At 33.3% G+C, this 21,518-nt stretch overlaps 2 protein-coding genes and 1 pseudogene across 2 annotated transcripts; 1 reads left to right on the forward strand and 2 right to left on the reverse strand.

The window, feature by feature from the left end:
* Positions 1–415: 415 nt before the first annotated feature.
* Positions 416–2,790, reverse strand: LOC121214806 (40S ribosomal protein S3a-like; annotated as a pseudogene).
* A 2,873-nt stretch (positions 2,791–5,663) lies between these two features.
* Positions 5,664–8,116, reverse strand: LOC107927803 (40S ribosomal protein S3a). Its single transcript, XM_016858917.2, has 7 exons — positions 7,771–8,116; positions 7,638–7,685; positions 7,422–7,527; positions 6,553–6,693; positions 6,291–6,476; positions 6,011–6,211; positions 5,664–5,902 (listed from the first exon to the last, which is right to left on the reverse strand). Exons 1-7 carry the CDS (start codon positions 7,779–7,781, stop codon positions 5,807–5,809), a joined length of 789 nt encoding a protein of 262 aa, XP_016714406.1. The 5' UTR covers positions 7,782–8,116; the 3' UTR covers positions 5,664–5,806.
* Positions 8,117–11,338: 3,222 nt separating this feature from the next.
* On the forward strand, positions 11,339–13,151 carry LOC121214809 (uncharacterized). Its single transcript, XM_041089078.1, has 5 exons — positions 11,339–11,544; positions 11,677–11,841; positions 12,314–12,394; positions 12,483–12,608; positions 12,736–13,151. The coding sequence occupies exons 1-5, from the start codon at positions 11,430–11,432 to the stop codon at positions 12,894–12,896; spliced, it is 648 nt and encodes a 215-aa protein (XP_040945012.1). The 5' UTR covers positions 11,339–11,429; the 3' UTR covers positions 12,897–13,151.
* Positions 13,152–21,518: the final 8,367 nt, after the last annotated feature.

The following is a 21,518-nucleotide window of genomic DNA, read 5'->3' on the forward strand; positions in this document are numbered from 1 at the left end:
GTCTCAATATCACTGGTATAAGTATTATTCGAGTGACAATTAAACCAAAATGAGTATTATTTCGAGTGTACAATTAAACTAAAATTAAAATTCATGTGTTAAATTACATATTAAATTAAAATTCATCAATAATTTTGATATTTATCTCAAACTTTTAACACATAAATTTTTAAAAAAATTGTAATAAATATAATACACTCGTTAAAATCAAATTATTCCCCATTTCTTGTTTTCTAAATACTGAAATTTAATAAACATAAAATACAAAATATTTCTTATGACAATGCAATTCTACAAAATTTTCTACATGAACATTTTTTACGTACAATTATACACATAAAATTTAAATTGTAGTTTATATATATATAAAACTTTAGCTTTAATTTTGATTAAATTGTATACATTTAAAAAAATAAATACAACATTAATTTTCATATTAGATTAATAATATAGTTCGCGTATCTAATATATCAACATAAAACGGTGCTAATTTGATAATATTATAAGTTAATTTTTGAAAATTGATATCAAAATTTCATGTATAAAATCGTACAAAATTAAAGTTTATGTATGACATTGATATTTATCACTTTAAACTACAACAAAACTTGTCTGCTCTTTTCAGTGTTGATTCAAGCTCCAATAAGCTCAGGGGTAGGCTCAGCCATTGTTTCATCTGCCGGCCTCCCTATTTTCACCCGAACATCTTCGGAGTAATCACCATGAACCTAATTGAAAAACAAATAAATTAATCAAAGGCACTATGGAGGGAAATATATACTATATATTCAGAGAAACATACCGCCATTAACTTCCCAAGATCAAACTTAGGAGCCTTCAAAATTTTGACTTCACGGATGAAAACATTCTGCAACGGATAGATGCTAGATGTTGCCTTCTCGATTTCTTTTCCAATCATCTCAGGGATGAACTTTTGAACCAATTCCTTCAAATCGCACGATGTTGCCTGAGCAGTCATTATCTCCCTCATCTTTCGGCGTATCTGAAAAACAAAGGCAACTCCATCATGGGATAAATGATCATTGCAGCAGGTCCAATGTCCCCAAGGTATGAAAAGTAAGTATTACTATTACCCGTCTGATCTGGCTGGATTGGGCATAACATGTCCTTTTAACCTGATTTGGGCGTCTCTTGGTGAACCCGATGCAGAACATTCTAAGGGTGTAATTATCAGTTGTCTTCACATCCACATGAGCTTCGATCAGTGTTTGCCATTTCCGAACCAATGACCTCAGTTTGTCAGTTGTAAAATTCATTCCCTGCATATTTGTCAATTTATTACGACAACCTACACTGAAATTAATGACACAAATGAAGATGTCTATATTTATCATACCCAAAAGTTGGTCAAAACATTCTTTCCTTGAACATCTTCAGCTCTCAAACAATCTTTCTGTATGCATGATCCTCATCACCACCTTGGAGATCAGCCAGTGAAACCTCAAACACACGGTGTTTGAGTCCTTCTGAAGCAATCTGTCAATAAAATAGCCAAGTTCAAACCATATAAAGTCATAGAAATCAAATTGCAACCATACATTAACTAAATGCATTAAGCAAGTCTAAATTCACCATGCTGTACCTACAAGCAAAGTTAAGCATCAAGAAGATTTTCGCTCATACATATGGCATATCATAAGTACAAGTAACTTGTGAAGTTATAAGTGGCAAAAATCATTGAAACCGACTAAGCATGCAAGACTGAAAATCACAAGGAGACAACGAGCTTCAAGTTCTTCAACAATGCAGCAATTATTGCATCCTCCTCTACGAAGCCCCGCTGAAGTGCAAGGTCAACATGAAATTAAAATTCGGTTCCAGACACAAGATTTCACCACTCAATAGAGAATTCTAATCATTCAAAATCAAAATTTCTCGATATAGCATATTATGCTTTTAAAAGAAAATGAATATTCAGCATTTCAGTTAACAAATATATCATCAAGATTCAGCAACAGAAAACGCAATATAACAATAGCTAGCTAGGTCAAACAAAAATGAAATCCCCACTTTTCATACAGAACAAAACAAACATTGAACTTCAATTATCATCATGCTTGTACTAAGCTAGATTCTCAATGTAATCTAAATGAAACCCAGTTTCCCCACAGGTTCAAACATCCAAGAAAACCTTGCATACAAAAGCAATTTCAAAAGGGTAAAGAAATTTTTTTTTTTTAAAAAAATCCAACCTTGGTACCCTGAGTACGAGTAACAAGAGTCTTCCCCACATTTCTTGAAGTAAAAACTGATGGAGCCTTGATATCATACCAATCTTTCTTAGCAAATGGATCAGCTCTAACAGAAAAACCCAACAATTAAATCAGCATTTAACCAACACATTACTTCTAAAATACCCAAAGCATGTTTAAAGCTAAAATCGAATATATATATATATAGATACTCACGCCTTCTTCTTTCCTCCCTTCTTTCCTTTGGAAATCCTCTTGTTCTTCCTGCATTACAACACGAAACAGATGAGATTCAAGAAAAGAAGCAAAAACCATTTGAGTCAAATGCGGACGATTAAGAAATGAATACCCGACGGCCATGGCTGAAGCTCCCTGCTGGTCAGCTACAAAACAGAAAAGCAGACTGCTGGTAAACCCGGGAAAGATTTCAAAGCCCTATTTTTCGTTATCTTGGATTATATGATACAATTTGATGGATTGCTTTTTGTGAATCCAAGAACTGGGTTTTTCTAACAAATTCAGACCCTATACAGTAAAGGATTTGGGCTTTACAATTTTGTTGTGCGGAACTGGATTTCAGTCACTACCTTAGCCCTCCATTAATCATTTTAGGTTGTATGTTAAAATATGATAATTAGAATTGTTTATGGGTAGGGTAGTTTGCCTTTCTGGTTGGTTTGACATAGCTTGAGTCGGGCTTGGAGAAAGAATTTTTGTCCATATAAATATCAATATAGTAATTTATTATTTTTATACATTAATATGGGCTTTTGGAAAGGTCGGGTAGAGTTAGGCTTGTAACATTCTTTTTGAATCGAGCCTTAATCTAATTTATCTTATGAACACCTCTAAAAACAATGGAGCGAAGTCGTAACTACTCCACATCAAATGGTTTTAAATTTAATATTATAAAGATATATTGATAACTTATTTATGAACATTATTTGGTTTTTTTTTCTCAAATTGTAATATCCTTCACTCGTCCCGACATACAATACAAGTGGAAAATGTTACTAGAACACATACTTAACAAAAACTTCATGACTTTGAAATTTTAAAGCTTAAAACATTTTTTATAAAATGTTAAAAGTTAGTTTAAGACATGAGGGATTCACGATTCAAAAACATTTTAAAATCATTTGAAATAATTTTGTAAGTGATTGGAAGTGTTCAGGACCAAATACAAGTTTTAGCGGGCTCAAAATTTACAAAACAATGTAGTGGCCCAAGATTAGGGCTTATGTATCGGTACATAGAATGTATATATGATACTTGGGTTTAGATTTCGATACATAGACCTTATGTATCGACATCTGAGCCAAAAACTGTAACTTTTTAGTTATTGACTTGTCTTGTTCTAATATTTATAGCATTGGTATTGGAATCTGGATCCCTAAAGCTAAAAATTGATTCAAAAACACTCAAAAACACTTCCGTAACATATCCATATATCTTAAGACATTATACAACAAAACTTAAACACACATATAAGCTCGAAATGCAAATCTCAACATATTTAAGAGAATTAACTAAACAAATCTTGTTTCAAATAAATATAAAAAATAATTTAAATTTATAAATCAAATCACAAGTACAATTTCAGTCTGTGTCTTTATTCACATGCCAAGTTCATACACAAATATAAACAAAACTAAAAGAACAAAAATCTCAAACTCAAATGACAGTGTGATGCACCCAAGGTGGAATCACATTTCTTCTCAACAATAACAAACTTAAACGTACGTGTTTAAAACAACTAATGTGTGAGCTTGACGAACTCAGTAAGCACTCAAGGATAAACCTTATCTTATTCCATTATTAGTGTTGAGGATTTCTTAACAAGCATTTAACCAAACATAAATAAACTTTATATTCGTTGCTACCATAAGTAGAGATTCATCATTTTAAATTCTTTAAACAATTTTGGTTCATAGTTTTACCTTTTTATGGTTGAACATTTACACATTTAGTTTAATCAACTTATAAGAACTTCATTAGGTCACAACATATTAGCTTTAAGCTTTTATAAACTCTAGCAAAACGTAATTTGGATACATGGAACTCGTCCAAATACAACCAAAAAGCACATAGATTCTTGGCCCTAAGGCATCATATCACACCCCTCCTACACAACCAAATTGCATACAAGTACATCCATCCAAAGAGCATAAAAATGCTAAGCCTAAAAGCATCAAAGATTACACGTGAAAGTAAGGCTCGAAGGCAAAAGAAAGTGCACATAATAGTTGCAAGGCTTGTAGGTATCAGAGCTCCACAAAGAACTCCAAATAGAACTCCACTAAGGCACATTAAGTTTAGAAGTAACTTATTTCAATTAAGACCATTAACACATTTATGGATCATACAGAGTCATTTTTAAGGTTTATAAAGTTGAGAGAATATTTAGGCAATCAGGCAACAAAATGATTTCACATATACATTCAAGTTCATAGACTAATGTTGGACTCGTAAATATTCAATTTTTCATATTATGGTTCCCATGAATCAAAAGTAACAACTTCATTTATTTATTAATTAATACATAGCCAAATCCAAAAAGGGGTCATTATGACCTCAATTCTACATATTTCTACATTATTTCATATAAGTCCTCCTCTAGTGTAGATATAATAGCATATAAATAATTACATTCTTCGTAGTGGCCTAATGACACATTTTCCTCATTAATAATTATGTGTTGACTTTATCAACAACTTCGCAAAAGTTAGCACATTAATCACATATTTATCCTTTTCCATTTTGAAATCATATTTCATCAATTTTCACAAATTTCAAATCACTTTACAAATATCTATTTATGACAATCATGATGTGTGGTGTGGTAGTTACTCACTTCATCCTTTAACATATAGTTGAGAGCTTGATCCCCGCTTATCAGAATATAGTACATTTCATGATCAATCGTTTACCTCCTCCGATAGCACTTACGACAAGGGAATTAATCATTATTGTAAGCGGTAAATACTTGATTATACCCAAAAAAAAAAGAAAAAAAAAGCTATTGATGACAACCAAATTTTCATAACGTAATACCATGAATTATCACCTTTTACAAACAAGGCTTATTAAACCATAACATTCCAAATAACTTATTTCTTGCATTTTAATTCATATGATTTACACATAATTATTACGTTATCATTTTCATAATTATTTCACAATTTATCCATTTTCCTTAATCATATTAGTATAAGAAATGTATGAGTATCCATTTCTTACTTTGGTCAAATTTACACCTTAATCCCTAAACTTTTAAAATTTATAATTTAATCCTTTTTGCCACACCCTTGTTATTATGGTTCATTTCAAAATCCCTTATGACTTGCATAAGATACTTGATCCTTAATTCCTTTGGTTCACTAATGAGAATGATGCTTTAAGCCTACTTAATTTTAATCTGTTTATTTATCATTAATTAATTTTACTAAATTAACAAAATAATTTAAAATTTGATTAAATAAGAAAAAGGGTAACCAAGAACAAATTCAACTCAAGCTTCCAACAAAATGAAAATGACCAACAGAAATTTTTAGTACGAAAAAACAAAGAGATAAAATTCAAGAAATCTTGATTTAAGCTCCAATAACCTCAGGGGTAGGTTCAGCCATGGTTTCATCTGCAGGCCTCTCTATTTTCACACCAACATCTTCAGAGTAATCACCATGAACCTAATTGAAAAACAAATAAATTAATCAAAGGCACAACAATTGCAGACATGGTTTGAGATCTTAATCACCATTGGAAAAAGCTTGATACTATAAATCAGAGAGACATACCTCCATTAACTTCCCAAGATCAAACTTTGGAGCCTTCAAAATTTTGACTTTGCGGATGAACACATTCTGCAATGGATAGATGCTAGATGTTGCCTTCTCGATTTCTTTTCCAATCATCTCCGGGATGAACTTTTGAACCAATTCCTTCAAATCGCACGATGTTGCCTGAGCAGTCATTATCTCCCTCATCTTTCGGCGTATCTGGAAAACAAAGGCAACTTCATCATGGGATTGTGCATAAAAATGTCTACAAGGCATGCAAAGGGAGCACTATAATTACCTGTCTAATCTGGCTGGATTGTGCATAACATGTCCTCTTAACCTGGTTTGGGCGCCTCTTGGTGAAACCAATGCAGAACATTCTCAAAGTGTAATTATCAGTTGTCTTCACATCCACGTGAGCTTCGATTAATGTTTGCCATTTCCGAACCAATGACCTCAGTTTGTCAGTTGTAAAATTCATTCCCTGCATATTTGTTAATTTATTACGACATGCAACATTGAAATAATGGTGTAAATAAAGATATTTATATCTATCATACCCAGAAGTTGGTCAAAACATTCTTTCCTTGAACATCTTCAGCTCTCAAACGAATCTTTCTGTAAGCATGATCCTCATCACCGCCTTGAAGATCAGCCAATGAAACCTCAAACACACGGTGTTTGAGTCCTTCTGAAGCAATCTGTCGATAAAATAGCCAAGTACAAACCATATTAAGTCATAGGAATCAAATTCTAAAAGTATGTTAAGCAAATTTATTAAGCAAGCAAAGTTAAATATCAATAAGAGTTTCCTTCATACACACAATATGAGTACAAATAACTTGTGAAGTTACTTAAGTGACAAAAATATTGAAGCCGACTAAGAACGCAAGACCGAAAAGCACAACAAACAAGTTTCGAGTTTTTCAACAAATGATTCCCTTGGAAGGTAATTGAAGCCTCTTTCTAGAATTCCTAGCAGCAGGAACTGTTGCATCTTCCACTAAGAAGCCTCCCATAGTGCAGGGTCAACATGAAACTAAAACTCAGTACCAGACGCAAGATTTAACCATTCAATTGAGAACATTAAGCATTAAATAGCCAAATTCCTTAATGTAACATATTATGCTTTTAAAACAAAGAAAAAAGAAACTAAATTCAGCATTTCAGCTAACAAAAAGAAACCTCAATATAAGAATGGCTAGCTCAAATGAAATTCCTACATTTCATACAAACAAAACAAACAAAACAAACAACATTAAACGTCCATTATCATCATTGTTGCAAAGCTAAAACAAAGATTCTAAGCACTAAGCTAGTTTTCCAATGTAATCTAAATAAAACCAAGTTTCTCCACAGGTTTAATATATACAAAATTCTTACATACAAAGGCATTTCCAAAGGGGTAAAGAAATTATTAAAAACCAACCTTGGTACCCTGAGTACGGGTAACGAGAGTCTTCCCCACATTTCTGGAAGTAAAAACTGATGGAGCCTTGATATCATACCAATCTTTCTTAGCAAATGGATCAGCTCTAAAAGGAAAACCTCACAGAAAAATCAGAATTTAACCGACCTATCATTTTATAAAATGCCCAAAGCATATTTGAAGATAAAATCAAATGAAAAAAACTTATGTACTCACGCCTTCTTCTTTCCTCCCTTCTTTCCCTTGGAAATCCTCTTGTTCTTCCTGCATTACAACACGAAACAAATGAGATTCAAGAAAAGAAGCAAATCCCATTTGAATCAAAAGCATAAAATGAAGAAATGAATACCCGACGGCCATGGTTGAAGCTCTCTGCTGGTTAGCTACAAAAGAGAAAGAGAGCAGACTGCTGGTAAACCTGGGAAAGATTTCAAAACCCTATTTTTCGTTATCTCAGCTTATATAACTCATTTTGATGGATTGCTTTTATGAATCCAAAGGATTGGGTTCTTAAAATAATTTAGACCTAAAACATTTAAGGATTCGGGCTTTACAATTTCGTTGTGCAGAACTGGACCAGGTTCAGACTTTGAGCCACTACCTTAGCCCCATATTAATCATTTTAGGTTGTATGGTAAGGATGACCATTAGAGCTGTCATAGGTCGAGTGGTTTGCCTCAATTTGAATTGGGTCGGATGCAGAGTTTTTATCTTTATGAATATTAATATAAAAATATATATCATTTTATTATTTTTTAAAAATTAATATGGGTTTTTGAAGAGATGACGTCGAGTTGGTGTTGAAACTTTTTTTAATCGAGTTTCAATCCAACTTAACTCAGAGACACCTCTGATAAAAATAGAGTGAGGTCTTATATTTATATGAATATTGAAAATATCTATGTCGATATGGTTTTATAATGGGATAATTATTGAAGAAAATTTAAGAGATAATTTGATATTATATTGAAGAAGCTGTCGCTTTTTAGCCTATAAATAAATCGTTGTGCCACATATATGGGCATTGTTTTTGGCTGGTTATTTGAATATTTTTTTACTTGGTGTTTTTTGCGTTTTTGTGTTAGGCTTATAAGTGAGGTTATTTGGGTGAGTGATTATAACAAGTCAGAGTCATCTATTGATGTTGTAATTACTTATATTGTGTAAGGGTAGATTGAGCTTTAACGAATAAGTTACTAGATCGATTGTTGAACAAATCATTCATTAAATAAGACTTTAAGAGTAAAATTGTTTCCAAATTACGTTAATAAAATTTGTATGCCTATTTCTTTCATTGTCTTATTTACTCCTTATATTTTATTTGAACCTGTGTTCAAATATCTATCTAAACACGTGTTTGAACATCAAATTGTAACAACTACAAATCGGAAATTAATAATGTGATCCCAAGTTTTATGGGTAAAGTTGCTACCCAAAATTTGTAGGTAGCCTCTTTTACTAGATAGACCATACCATACCAAACCTAATACCAAATGATAAATACCATTGATAGATTCAGAGTTTCATGTGGCAACCATGATCCATGCACATGTCTTCCCTATTCCACTGCCTATAATTGAGCTGCTGCATACCCATTAATTAGGCAGCTATGTAAAGAAAAATATCTAAAAAGCTAAATTCAAACCATAATTCTGTATTCAAGCAAAACAATAATTCTCATTCTCACATGATAAGTTTAATTTCATTTGGTAATGTCAACCGATTGTGTACTGAGGTGAATATAGAAATTCTTTTAGAAGGGACCGAAATTAAATTTTAATTTTTATGATAGTAAAAATGTAATTTTATCATTTGAATGGTTTATATCTTTATAAATTTTAAAGGATTAAATCATTTTTTTTTCATTTTTAGGAATAAAAGTGTAACTTTACTGTTACTAATTTAAAATTTTAAAAAATTTAAAAGGCGTAAATGAAAAATTTACCATTTTAGGGGGGCCGAGCCTTACCAGCCCTCCTTGGCTATGCCCCTGTTTGTGTAATTAAACAAAAGGTCTATTTAATTGGGATCTCCATAAACATATTCAAGGATATTTGAATACGATGAGATGTTAATAAGGCAATTCATTATTTAATTTTGAAAACCATTTTCTTATGCAAACCGTTTCAGTTAAGAGTTTTGTCTTTCCTTTATTCCTGTCATTTTAGTTTTCGATGTTGATTCAAGTAATACTGATGATGTGAAAAGACTTAAGAACGAGTGTAATGTACAAACCTGTTGACTTGACACTTAATTTATCTTCTAGTTTCTTTTTCTTTTTTATGAACTTTAAGAATAACTACGTAATAATATGCTCATGACATAGGTGAAAAAGGTTTATATAATAAATTTATTAAAAAAATGTAAAATCAAATATAACTTCAGTTGAAACGATAAAGTTGAGATAGTGAACACTGTAATGTTTAGATTTAAATATTGTGATTCTCATTATGCATATACTCCCTTTGTCTTACTAAATTCGACAAATTTTGACTTTTAATGGTTTTTTTTTTCAAATTTGACTTATTGTTATTTAAATTTACTTATAGTTAAAATTTTGAAAAAAAATATATTATAAAAAAATTCAATAAAATAGTTTTTAAACATATTTTTATAAATTTTAATTAATTAAAATATTTAAAATAATTTATGTCAAAGTTAAACAAATTTGACCTTTTTTACCGGGGAAAGAAAAGAGTACAATTTTTTTAAATTTATCAAAATATAAAATGACATAAATACGTTGAATTTACTTATTATTTTGTAAGAACATAACAATATAGATAAACTTACACATTAGTTATTGACTTACACAATGCCTACTTTTAGTCATCAAACCTCTAATCCTTAAATCGAAAGAAAATGCGTGTTTAAACACACTCGGAATCACACTTTTTTTAGTTGTTGTAATAATAATATTACCAATTGAGTTAAGACTCAATCTATATTTAATTTATTTTTTCTAATTTCGGCTTTGTGGGTATGCATAAACTATTTTTTAAATATAAAATATGTTTGCCCTTCCTATTGAATTAAATTCCAATATTACAAAATAATAAAATTCATTTGTTATCATCTCTAGCAATATATTTTTTTTAGAAACAAAGCAAGATAATTAATTATTTAATTGTATGTATATAAAAAGACGAAGTCAGAATTTATTTGGAGTTGAAATTAAATTGTATATTTTTACTATAATAAAAATGTAATTTTATTATTTTAATAGTTTATATCTTTATAATTTTTAAATAATTAAATTAATTTTTATTATTTTTAGGAGGTCAAAATATATTTTTATAATTACTAAAAATTTTAAAGGTCTTTTAAATAAAAAATTTTCCATTTTAAGCACAATTGGCCCTGCCAACCCTAGATTCACCGCTATATATATTTTCGATTAATAAGTCTTGGAAGGTTTTTTTGTCCTCTCAAACAATCACAAAAACCTTGCAAAAGGTTAAAATAAAAGCTTTAAGAGAACCTTATTATTCAGTCCCTGTAGTTTAAATTTTAAAAATTAAATTTTTCTACTTTTTTTAATTTAAAAATTCTAGTCAAATTAATCTCATTAGTAAATTCTAATATTTATTTTCTGTCAATTATATGTCATGTCATATAAGTACAGTTTAATAAAATTTTAATTTGATAAATTTTGACAAAATATAATTTTAACGATTGAACTGAGTTTTTAAATAAAAAAAAACCTAATTTTTAACTTTTTTGTAAGTACAGGGACTAATATAAATTTTTTTAAAAAATATAGGGACTAACAGCACATTTTAACCGTTCAAAACCATGTTTTGAATTGAACCTCCAACCACGACAACAACCATGAACTGATGAGTTAAACCGAGTTAAGCCACGTAATAATCTCAACTTCTAAAATTTTCACTTTCCAGCAAGTAAGGCGCCGTCCATTTGCAGAAACCACTTCCAACTCTCTTAAAACTCAATGAATTTTCTTCTTTTTTTTTGTTGTATTTGTATTCTCTCATCAATATCCTTTGCATGTTTCTACCAATGTCTTCTCTCAAAACCCTTGCTTTCCTTTCAATCTTTCTTCTTTTGCATCTTAAGATTGCCAAAACTGACTTTCTATCCCCACTTTTATCACCCTTATTTGGTTTGTTCCTTTCCCATTCCATTTTTTTCCTTAATATTTCCTTTTTAGATGAAAAATTAATGTCTTTGAGATCTTTGGGTCTTTCTTTAACTTGGGGTTTTTCTTAATTTTTAAAGTTTTTTATGGTTGCAGATGATGTATGCAAAGAAGTGGAATGTGGCAGAGGAAAATGCAAGCCATCTATTAATGGAACATTGCCTTTTTATGTATGTGAATGTGATCCTGGTTGGAAGCAAACCTTTTCTGATAAACATGATCATGCTCATCTCAAGTTCCTCCCTTGCATTGTTCCCAATTGTAATTAATCTCCTTAAATTCTTTGTTTATTGCTTTTGATTTTGTGTGTGTTCGTATCATGAATGTGAATTTGGCACTCATTTGATGATGATATGCAATGGGATTTTGTAGATTTTTTTAGCTTTAGAAATTAGAAATGGTCTAGGGGTGGTTGTGTGATTACATCATGTGAAGAATGTTAGTATTTTGCTATTTTAGTTTATCAGAATAGCATTGATTTCGGATTGAGATATGCTGCTAAATGATAAACATTTAGATTTGATAAGCATAATTAAAGTTGGTGATGGATGCCAGTCACACCCAAATTCATCACAAGATTGAGTGTCATAATGGTGAGGACCAAACGTTTGTCAATGTGTGATTGCAATATCTTAGCTAAGTCAAAGATTGCTGATCCAAAGATTTGACTGTTTAATCTTACGATTGTTAAACCATGGCTATCGAATTATTTCGGGTTTGGGTTTTTTTTTAGGTTCGATGAACAATGTTTGTTCGGCAGCTCCATCCCCGGCGCAAGAGAAGGCATCCGATACAGATCAGTCTGCCTTTGACAGTAAGTTGTGTACTATTTATGCTTTTGCGTTTGGTCATTTGTTATCGCTTCTTAATGCTGAATGCAGCACTTTGTCTCGGTTTTTCAGTCTGCAGATGGACTAATTGTGGAGGTGGGTCGTGCAACAAGACGTCACCGTTTATGTATGATTGTCGATGTTCAGAGGGTTACTTTAATCTTCTTAATGTCTCTGCCTTCCCATGTTACAGAGAATGTAAGAACATACTTTTATTTATAGCTAGCAGAAATCTATACAGGATGCTGTGTAACTCGGGATTTCTGGTTTCAAACCAGTATTCCGGAAGATTGCTGATTGAGTTCGAACTTTGTGGTTTTTCCAGGTACAATCGAATTGGTGTTGAAAGCTGGACTGCAATGCAACATGGAGCCAGAAGCATGCTACTGTCGAGACCAGCAGCTATCAAGCTCAACTCATTTTGCTTGGCGCGCACGAATGGTTTTTGGACCAAATGAAGCAACTGACATTGCTGTTTTGTTTTGATGTAATTTAGTTCGGTTCAACTCTAACTAGTTTCCAAAGTTAGTTGGATTAAGTTTGTGATTGGATTGATGATGTAAAAGCTGATATGTCAGCTTATTTTGTATTTGACTTAAGCTTGTATTAGTTTAGTTTAAGTGGGAGTAGTTATGTCATTAGGTAACTGTCAAATGAACTAAAATTTGTAACTCTTTTATATATTCAAATTATGAATGAAAATTAGTAGTGTTCAGTTACAATTTTTGCTGGACATTCAAATCTTTGCTTGCTGCTCTGCTTGTTTTTCTTTTTCTGCTTCGATTATTCTTGCATTTGTGTGCAAATCTCTTTGTTGCTACTGCCATTGTTCCAACAAATGGTATCATGAGCCCGAGACTTTGAGGGGCCTTTGCATGCATTCTGTTTAAAATCTACAGCAAAGCTTAAAACTAAAAAGGATCGAAGCACTTAAACTCAGTTTAGCAAGATGAGTTTCACTCCACCACCTCCACCAGTGTTCACTAGAGAAAACTATCACATTTGGATAGTTAAAATGAAGACTTATCTTCAGGCACACGATCTTTGGAGTGTGATTGAGAATGATGCTGAACCACCTCCATTGAGAGCCAATCCCACCATTGCACAGATGAGGCAGCATGCTGAGGAGCGAGCCAAGAAGTATAAGGCTATGGCCTGCTTGCAAAATGGAGTCTCTGATGTGATATTCACTCGTATCATGGCCTGTGACTCACCAAAATAGGCCTGGGAGAAGCTGAAGGAGGAGTTCATGGGGACTGACAAGATAAGGCAACAGCAAGTGATCAACCTCAGGAGAGATTTTGAAAATTTGAGGATGAAGGAGTCTGAGACCATCAAGCAGTACTCAGACAGGATAATGGCCATTGTCAACAGCATTAGGCTCCTGGGAGTGGATTTCACAGAGAGCAGAGTTGTTGAAAAGGTTATTACAACCCTCCCTGAGAAATTTGAGTCTAAAATCTCTTCACTTGAGGACTCGAGGGACTTATCAGCCATTTCACTGTCTGAGCTGATAAACTCCCTGTATGCACTTGAGCAAAGGAGGGCAAATAGGCAGGAGGAGAATCCTGAAGCTGCTTTCCAGGCTAAAGCCAGTGAAGGCTCAAGCATGAGTGCAAAAGGCAAGAAGCCTTGGAACAATAGAAAGGCCAAGTCAGGAAGAGATGAAGCAAAAAGGGTGTTTCCACCATGTGTTCACTGCAAGAAGATAACACATTCAGAAAAATATTGCTGGTTTAGGCCAGATATTCAGTGCAGAAAGTGCAAGCAGTTTGGTCATGTAGAGAAGGTGTGCAAAGGCAAACCAAGGGAGGCTGCTCTACAACAAGCTAGACCAGCTGAGGACATGCAAGCTCAGGAGGAGCATGTGTTTACAGCAACCTGTTTTGTTGGCACAACAAAAACCAGCAATGATTGGCTACTAGACAGTGGCTGCTCACACCATATGACAGTAGATGAGAAGTTGTTCAAGGGCTTAGACAGAAGCTTCCACTCTAGGATCAGAATTGGAGATGGCAAGCTGATTGAGGCTAAGGGCAAGGGCAGTGTGCTGGTTAGCACTGGTTCAGGTAACAAGCTGATCTCAGATGTGCTTTTTGTACCTGACTTAGACCAGAATTTGCTTAGTGTAGGCCAATTAGTTGAAAAGGGCTATACATTGGTTTTTAAGGATGGTTGCTGTACTGTTCAAGACATGAATGGTCTAGAGTTAATCTCAGTCTCCATGACCGATAGATGCTTCATGCTGGATGTTAGCCAAGTAGAAAGAAATGCATACACCAGCCTTGCTGACAGCACTGACTTGTGGCATAGGAGACTAGGCCATGCCAATTTCAGATCGCTTGATCTGCTACATAGGCTGAATTTGGTTGATTGCATTTCAAAAGTTGAGGTTAGTGGGAATGTTTGTGAGGTTTGTCAGCTTGGTAAGCAGGCTAGACTGCCTTTTCCTGCTGACAGTGCTTGGAGAGCTCAAAACAAGCTCGAATTGGTGCACTCTGATGTTTGTGGTCCTATGAGAACACCTTCAATCAGTGATAACAGGTACTTTGCTCTGTTTATAGATGATTTGACAAGGTTGTGCTGGGTCTACTTCTTGAGGCAAAAGTCAGAAGTGTTTGAAGCCTTCTGTAAATTCAAGGCTTATGCTGAAAATCAGTCAGGCTGCAAAATTAGAGCTTTAAGGACTGATAATGGCTCTGAATATATGTCTGAGAGATTTCAAAAGCTTTGTGACAGTAATGGGATTTATCATCAGCTCACAACAGTCTATACTCCTCAACAGAATGGAGTCTGTGAGAGGAAGAATAGGACTGTGTTGAACATGGCCAAGTGCCTCTTGTTTCAAGGCAAGCTTCCAAGTCAGTTTTGGGCTGAGGCAGTTAACACCTCAGTGTATCTGCTCAATAGACTGCCAACTAGAGCAGTCAAGGATAAGACTCCTTATGAGGCTTGGCATAGAGTTAAACCAGTTGTAACACACTTGAAAGTATTTGGTTGTGTGTGTTATGCTCTTGTTCCAGTGGAAAAGAGAACCAAGCTCGAGAGCAGGGCCACTCCAGGAATCTTTGTTGGCTATAGTAGCAACAAAAAGGGCTATAGAGTTTATGATCCTATAGCAAAGAAAGTCTTAGTCAGCAGGGATGTAAAATTTGATGAAGAAAAAGTGTGGAATTGGAATAGTGCTGAAGCTAACATGTTTGAAATAGATCAGTTGGACTTGGTTGTTGAGCCTACAGAAGAGGAACCAAGTGAAGATGCTGTAGATGACACACCAGTGAGGGGCACCAGAACTTTGGCTGATGTCTATCAGAGGTGCAATGTTGCTGTGATTGAGCCTTCAGACTTTGAAGAGGCTGCCAAGGACAGAAGCTGGATGGAAGCTATGGAAGCTGAGCTGGAAATGATCAATAAAAATGAAACATGGGAGTTGGTGAGCAGACCAGAAAATAAGAAGGTTATTGGGGTTAAATGGGTGTACCAGACCAAGTACAATGCTGATGGCTCACTGAACAAGCACAAGGCCAAGCTTGTGGTGAAGGGTTACAGTCAGCAGTATGGTGTGGACTTCTTGGAGACTTTTGCTCCAGTGGCAAGACTGGACACAATCAAGCTACTGTTTGCTTTAGCAACTCAGAAGCAGTGGAAAGTTCATCAATTGGATGTCAAATCTGCATTCCTGAATGGTTTTCTCAAGGAGGAGATCTTTATTGAGCAACCTGAAGGTTTTGAAGTTGCTGGACATGAAGACAAAGTGTACAAGTTAAGAAAGGCCCTCTATGGCCTGAAACAGGCACCAAGGGCCTGGTATGACAGAGTTGATGCTTATCTGACCAAGCTTGGATTTGTGAAGAGCCTTAGTGAACCTACTCTGTATGTTAAGAGGTCAGAATTTGAAACCTTGCTGATTGTCTCCTTGTATGTGGATGACTTGTTAGTGACAGGGAGCAAAGTTGAGCTCATTGATGAGTTCAAGATTCAAATGCAGCAAGTGTTTGAGATGACAGATTTAGGGGTCATGACTTACTTCCTTGGCATGGAAGTTCACCAGTCTAATCGGGGCATCTTCATCAGCCAACAAACATTTGCCTTGAAGATTCTTGGCAAATTTTGCATGCAAAATTGTAAAGCAGTTAGTACACCAGTGGCACAGGGTGAAAAATTAACCAGCAATGGTGATCAGCAAAGGGTTAATGAGAGGCATTATCGAAGCCTAGTTGGTTGTCTGTTGTATCTAACAGCAACCAGGCCAGACATCATGTTTGGTGTTAGCCTGTTATCGAGATTCATGCATTGTTGCAATGAGGCACATTTAAAAGCTGCAAAAAGGGTCCCTTAGATACATCAAAGGCACAGCTAACTTTAGTGTAATGTTTGAAAGTGGGAAGGAATTGAAATTAGAAGGTTACTCTGATAGTGATTGGGCAGGATCCCTCGATGACATGAAGAGTACCTCTGGATACTTCTTCACACTTGGATCGGGCATGTTTTGTTGGAGTTCAAAGAAGCAACAAACTGTTGCTCAGTCCACAGCTGAAGCAGAGTACATTGCTGCAACAGGAACAGTTAATCAGGCCATTTGGCTAAGAAAGCTGCTTCATGACCTTAATGAAACTCAAGATGAAGCAACTGAAATTTGGGTGGATAATCAGTCTGCAGTTGCGATAGCCAAGAACCCTGTGTTCCATGGTAAGACTAAGCATTTTAAAATCAAACTGCATTTTGTTAGAGAGGCTGAACAAGCAAAGGAAGTCAGCCTTGTGCATTGCAGCTCAGGGGCACAATTGGCTGACATAATGACCAAGCCTTTAGGGGCTGCTCGATTTGAATCTTTGAGAAGTGCAATTGGAATGTGTTGCATACAGTCCAAGGAGGAGTGTTGAAAGCTGGCCTGCAATGCAACATGGAGCCAGAAGCATGCTACTGTCGAGACCAGCAGCTATCAAGCTCAACTCATTTTGCTTGGCGCGCACGAATGGTTTTTGGACCAAATGAAGCAACTGACATTGCTGTTTTGTTTTGATGTAATTTAGTTCGGTTCAACTCTAACTAGTTTCCAAAGTTAGTTGGATTAAGTTTGTGATTGGATTGATGATGTAAAAGCTGATATGTCAGCTTATTTTGTATTTGACTTAAGCTTGTATTAGTTTAGTTTAAGTGGGAGTAGTTATGTCATTAGGTAACTGTCAAATGAACCAAAATTTGTAACTCTTTTATATATTCAAATTATGAATGAAAATTAGTAGTGTTCAGTTACAATTTTTGCTGGACATTCAAATCTTTGCTTGCTGCTCTGCTTGTTTTTCTTTTTCTGCTTCGATTATTCTTGCATTTGTGTGCAAATCTCTTTGTTGCTGCTGCCATTGTTCCAACAATTGGACTGTGCTAACCTCGGGATCTCGTTGATGAATAAGTCTACTTCCGTAACACCAACACCATCAACGTCTCAAAACGACGTTAACCGAGGTAAAACAGGGCTTGTTATGATCTTAAACTCTCGATGATGCATATAATGCTTGCATGAATAAACGAAAATAACCGATTTCTATTTTTTTCCCCTCTCAGCTTGCTTGAAGCTGCTAGGAACTTGGCATTGGGTCTTACTATTGGTATTGTTGTTGGCTATGGTTGCTTGATTTGTATAGATTTTTAACTCATGCACTACTTTGCCCCCTCGGATTCGAAGAGGACATTAAGCTTTTAAGCTCCCTTGAATCTGCAACCTCTAAGCTCCCTTGAATCTGCAACTTTTTAGAATGCGTAAATTGGAGTTGATATTTCAATTGGCTTATGGGATGGTAGAGTTAGATATTATGTTTCAATGTAAGAATTTTCATTTCATATCAATAAGTATTTATGAGATTATGGCTCATTTTTTCTAATTCATTATCCGGACTAGGGATGACAATAGAGCCAGACAAGTGTTTTTGCTCGCCTTATCTCGACTTGATTTTTACTTTTATAATTATGCTCAGCTCTGATCCCGAAATGATTTCTTTGATGTTGCCAAACATCTCAATCCATCCAAGTAAACTATACTCAAAGGTCACTAAACTATTAGTAGGTTTATATTTTGATCACTAAATTTCAAAAAGTTACAAAATGGTGATTAAATTATTTGAAAGTTTTCATTTAAGTCACTGAATTGTTAAGTTTTTTTTTAAAGTCCAAGTAGTGAATTTTAAATGACTGTTCAATGATTGATATGGTAAATTAGTACTTACTGACGAGTAGAAGAACATATTTTATATCCAAATTGATTTGACAGTCAGTGTCAAACAACAGAGACTAAAGTTGTTTAGATTTTAATTCACCGATTCTTAACTTTCGAATAGCTCGGAAACTATTTTTTTGAAGTTAAGTGATCAAACCGTAAACTTACTAATAATTTAGTGACATTCGATATAATTTACCCAAAAAGAATTACAAACTAAACCCAAAGTATTCTAGACCCAAAATTGTTCTAAGTTGTTCAATTTAGCCCAATTTTAAGAAGAACAAAAATAAAGTATTAGGCTGAAACAATTGGGTAATTGGACCTAGTGGGCTTTATAGAATTGTTTTCTACAACGTACCAATTATTCGGCACCAATGTTGATCTAATAGGTTATAAATTTCAATATATAGAATAATTATTTTTAAAAAATTATTTTAAAATGGGATTTCTTGGGTTTTGTTCTATTGATTTTTTTATAATAAAATAGTATACCATATATTTTTTTTAGACAATTGAGTCTTAACTCGATTTGCATGTATATTGTTGTTAACACAGGAGGACATCGGTTCGAGTGCGTTAAAGTGTATTATTCTCCTATTTATAGGTTGGGAGGGGCTACAGATAATTCTAAGTATTATCTCAAAAAGAACAGATATAATCGAAACCAGATTGTTAGAAAAATAATAGAGGAAAACTAATTTTTTTTCAAAAATAGTATAGTATAACTTATTTCCACTTTTTTACAATCATGTATGTTACCATAAAAAGAATTAGACCTTTCTCGTAATGGTACAATGGTTTTAAGATTAGTGCAAAAGTACCAAATAATGTCGTGCAATATCTACGGTTAATTCCATAAATGGTCCTTATACTTTATCAATTTTTTTTAATGTTGTATTTTTAGTTTAAAAATATTTATTTATGTATAGTATTAGCTCGAGTTTAGTTTGACCATGGATCTCAAATTTTGTTCAAATCTATCAATATTAATAAATAACTAACTTAAGCTCGTTTCATATTTGCAGTTTCTTTTTACAAGAAAAGTTATTTTTCTTTAATATTTAATTTTTTTAAATATAAACAACTTAACATATATTTTATTTCTTATATTACAGTATTATCATATATTGTTATAGATCTAAATTTTATATGATATAAATTACATAAAACATAATACTTATAATATATATACATAATTAAAAAATAATCTGATCTAGTCGAACTCAAACTTTGAATATTAAAGTCTAAAATCCATGTTTAAACAAACCTAAATTCTTTTGCATAGGTCTATTTTCAGAGTCTAACATTTTTGTCTCAATCTTCTGAATATTGATCATTTGACTTAGAATCAATTAGTTCTATTTTTCGATGGGGGCCAGGAAGGGATATAACTCAACTGTAGAATGTCACTTTGACGCGATGAAAGTCATCAGTTCGAGTCTAATTACTCCTAAACTCAGTGTGAGCTTTTCTATAAAAATGGGAATTATATATATATATATTGAATGGTGGGGAATGGGATGGCCTATCTTAGCTAGCATCCACTAGGTTAAGGAATCGTCTAAAATTGGATAATACCACTGCTAATGGTTTATTTCTTTATCTACAGCCAAGTTCTAAAACCCATTTTGGCCCCATCAACTTCAATTAGGCATTTAATTTCTCATTTGTTGCTATTTTATGTGCTGCCAATTAAAAATGCAATATAACCCTAAAATAATGATGAATTTGGCAATAGAAAAAGTGGTTTCTCTTGATTGAGTCTTAGTTCGATTGGCATAAATATTGTTGTTAATGTAAGAAGACGTAGGTTTGAGTGTAACGAAGCGCATTATCATTTTATTTATAGGTCAAAGAAGAGCTGTGAATAATTTTAAATATTGTGTTATAAAAAAATGGGTATTATCAAAATTTATAATGAAATTATTACGAATAAATTGTGTTAAACTTCGAATTCGAGAAATTAAGATATTAAAGTTTAAATTTGAATTATATGGTATAGCAGGGAATTAATGGGAAGACATTGATTGAAAATGAATGTGTTGACCCATTTTAAATGTGCATGTAAGAGATATACATGAAATTAATACTCATTTTGTGAAGAAGATGGAGTTTCATAAAGAAAAAAAAAATCAAATTATGAGATAAGATAATGTGAGAATGTGATGTTTGTTGTCCACTCACCAGCATTCACATCTGATCTCCCTTGATGTTGTTTTGGGCCTTAATTATGAATTGGACCAACCTTTGTTGGCTCTAAATAATTGACATCTAACTTATATCAATCTCATTACAGGTTTAGCGATAAATTTGTGCGGATTTTTAGTTGATTAGTATGAGATTCAAGGTTCAATCATTATATTTGTAAACATTTTTTCCCTTCTTTCATTATGATGTATTGTTCTTTAGACTTCCGAAATTTAATTTTAATTTTCAAACCCAACAAGTAAAGAATTAAATTTTTAAAGAGTGCACGAACTAGGAATCTTTTTAAACCATCTTTGATTTATATCTAAATAAAACAATTTACAGAAAGGTTTGTTACAATATTTAGCCAATATACAGTATTGAGTGCGATAATAGGACACATTATATTTTAAAGAGAGAGAATTCAAGTTCAAACACGAAAGATGACATTATGGAAAGGACAGTCACGAACCTAGAATAATTAATCTTTATAGACCATAAAATCGACCCGAAAAATACTATAATACCGATGCATATATTAACACTACTTAACCAAAATCTTTTTGAAGTGCATGTCCATTCCCCATTCATTAAAACCTTTCAATAATGTAAATTTAGAATAGTTGGTGACCAAGAAAAGAGAAAGATCAAATGGTGGCCTTAATCAAAGATTCCATTGATATTGAAATGGAAATTAAGGAGAG

This window comes from Gossypium hirsutum, chromosome A02 (assembly GCF_007990345.1).
Source record: "Gossypium hirsutum isolate 1008001.06 chromosome A02, Gossypium_hirsutum_v2.1, whole genome shotgun sequence".
Lineage (NCBI taxonomy): Eukaryota > Viridiplantae > Streptophyta > Magnoliopsida > Malvales > Malvaceae > Gossypium > Gossypium hirsutum.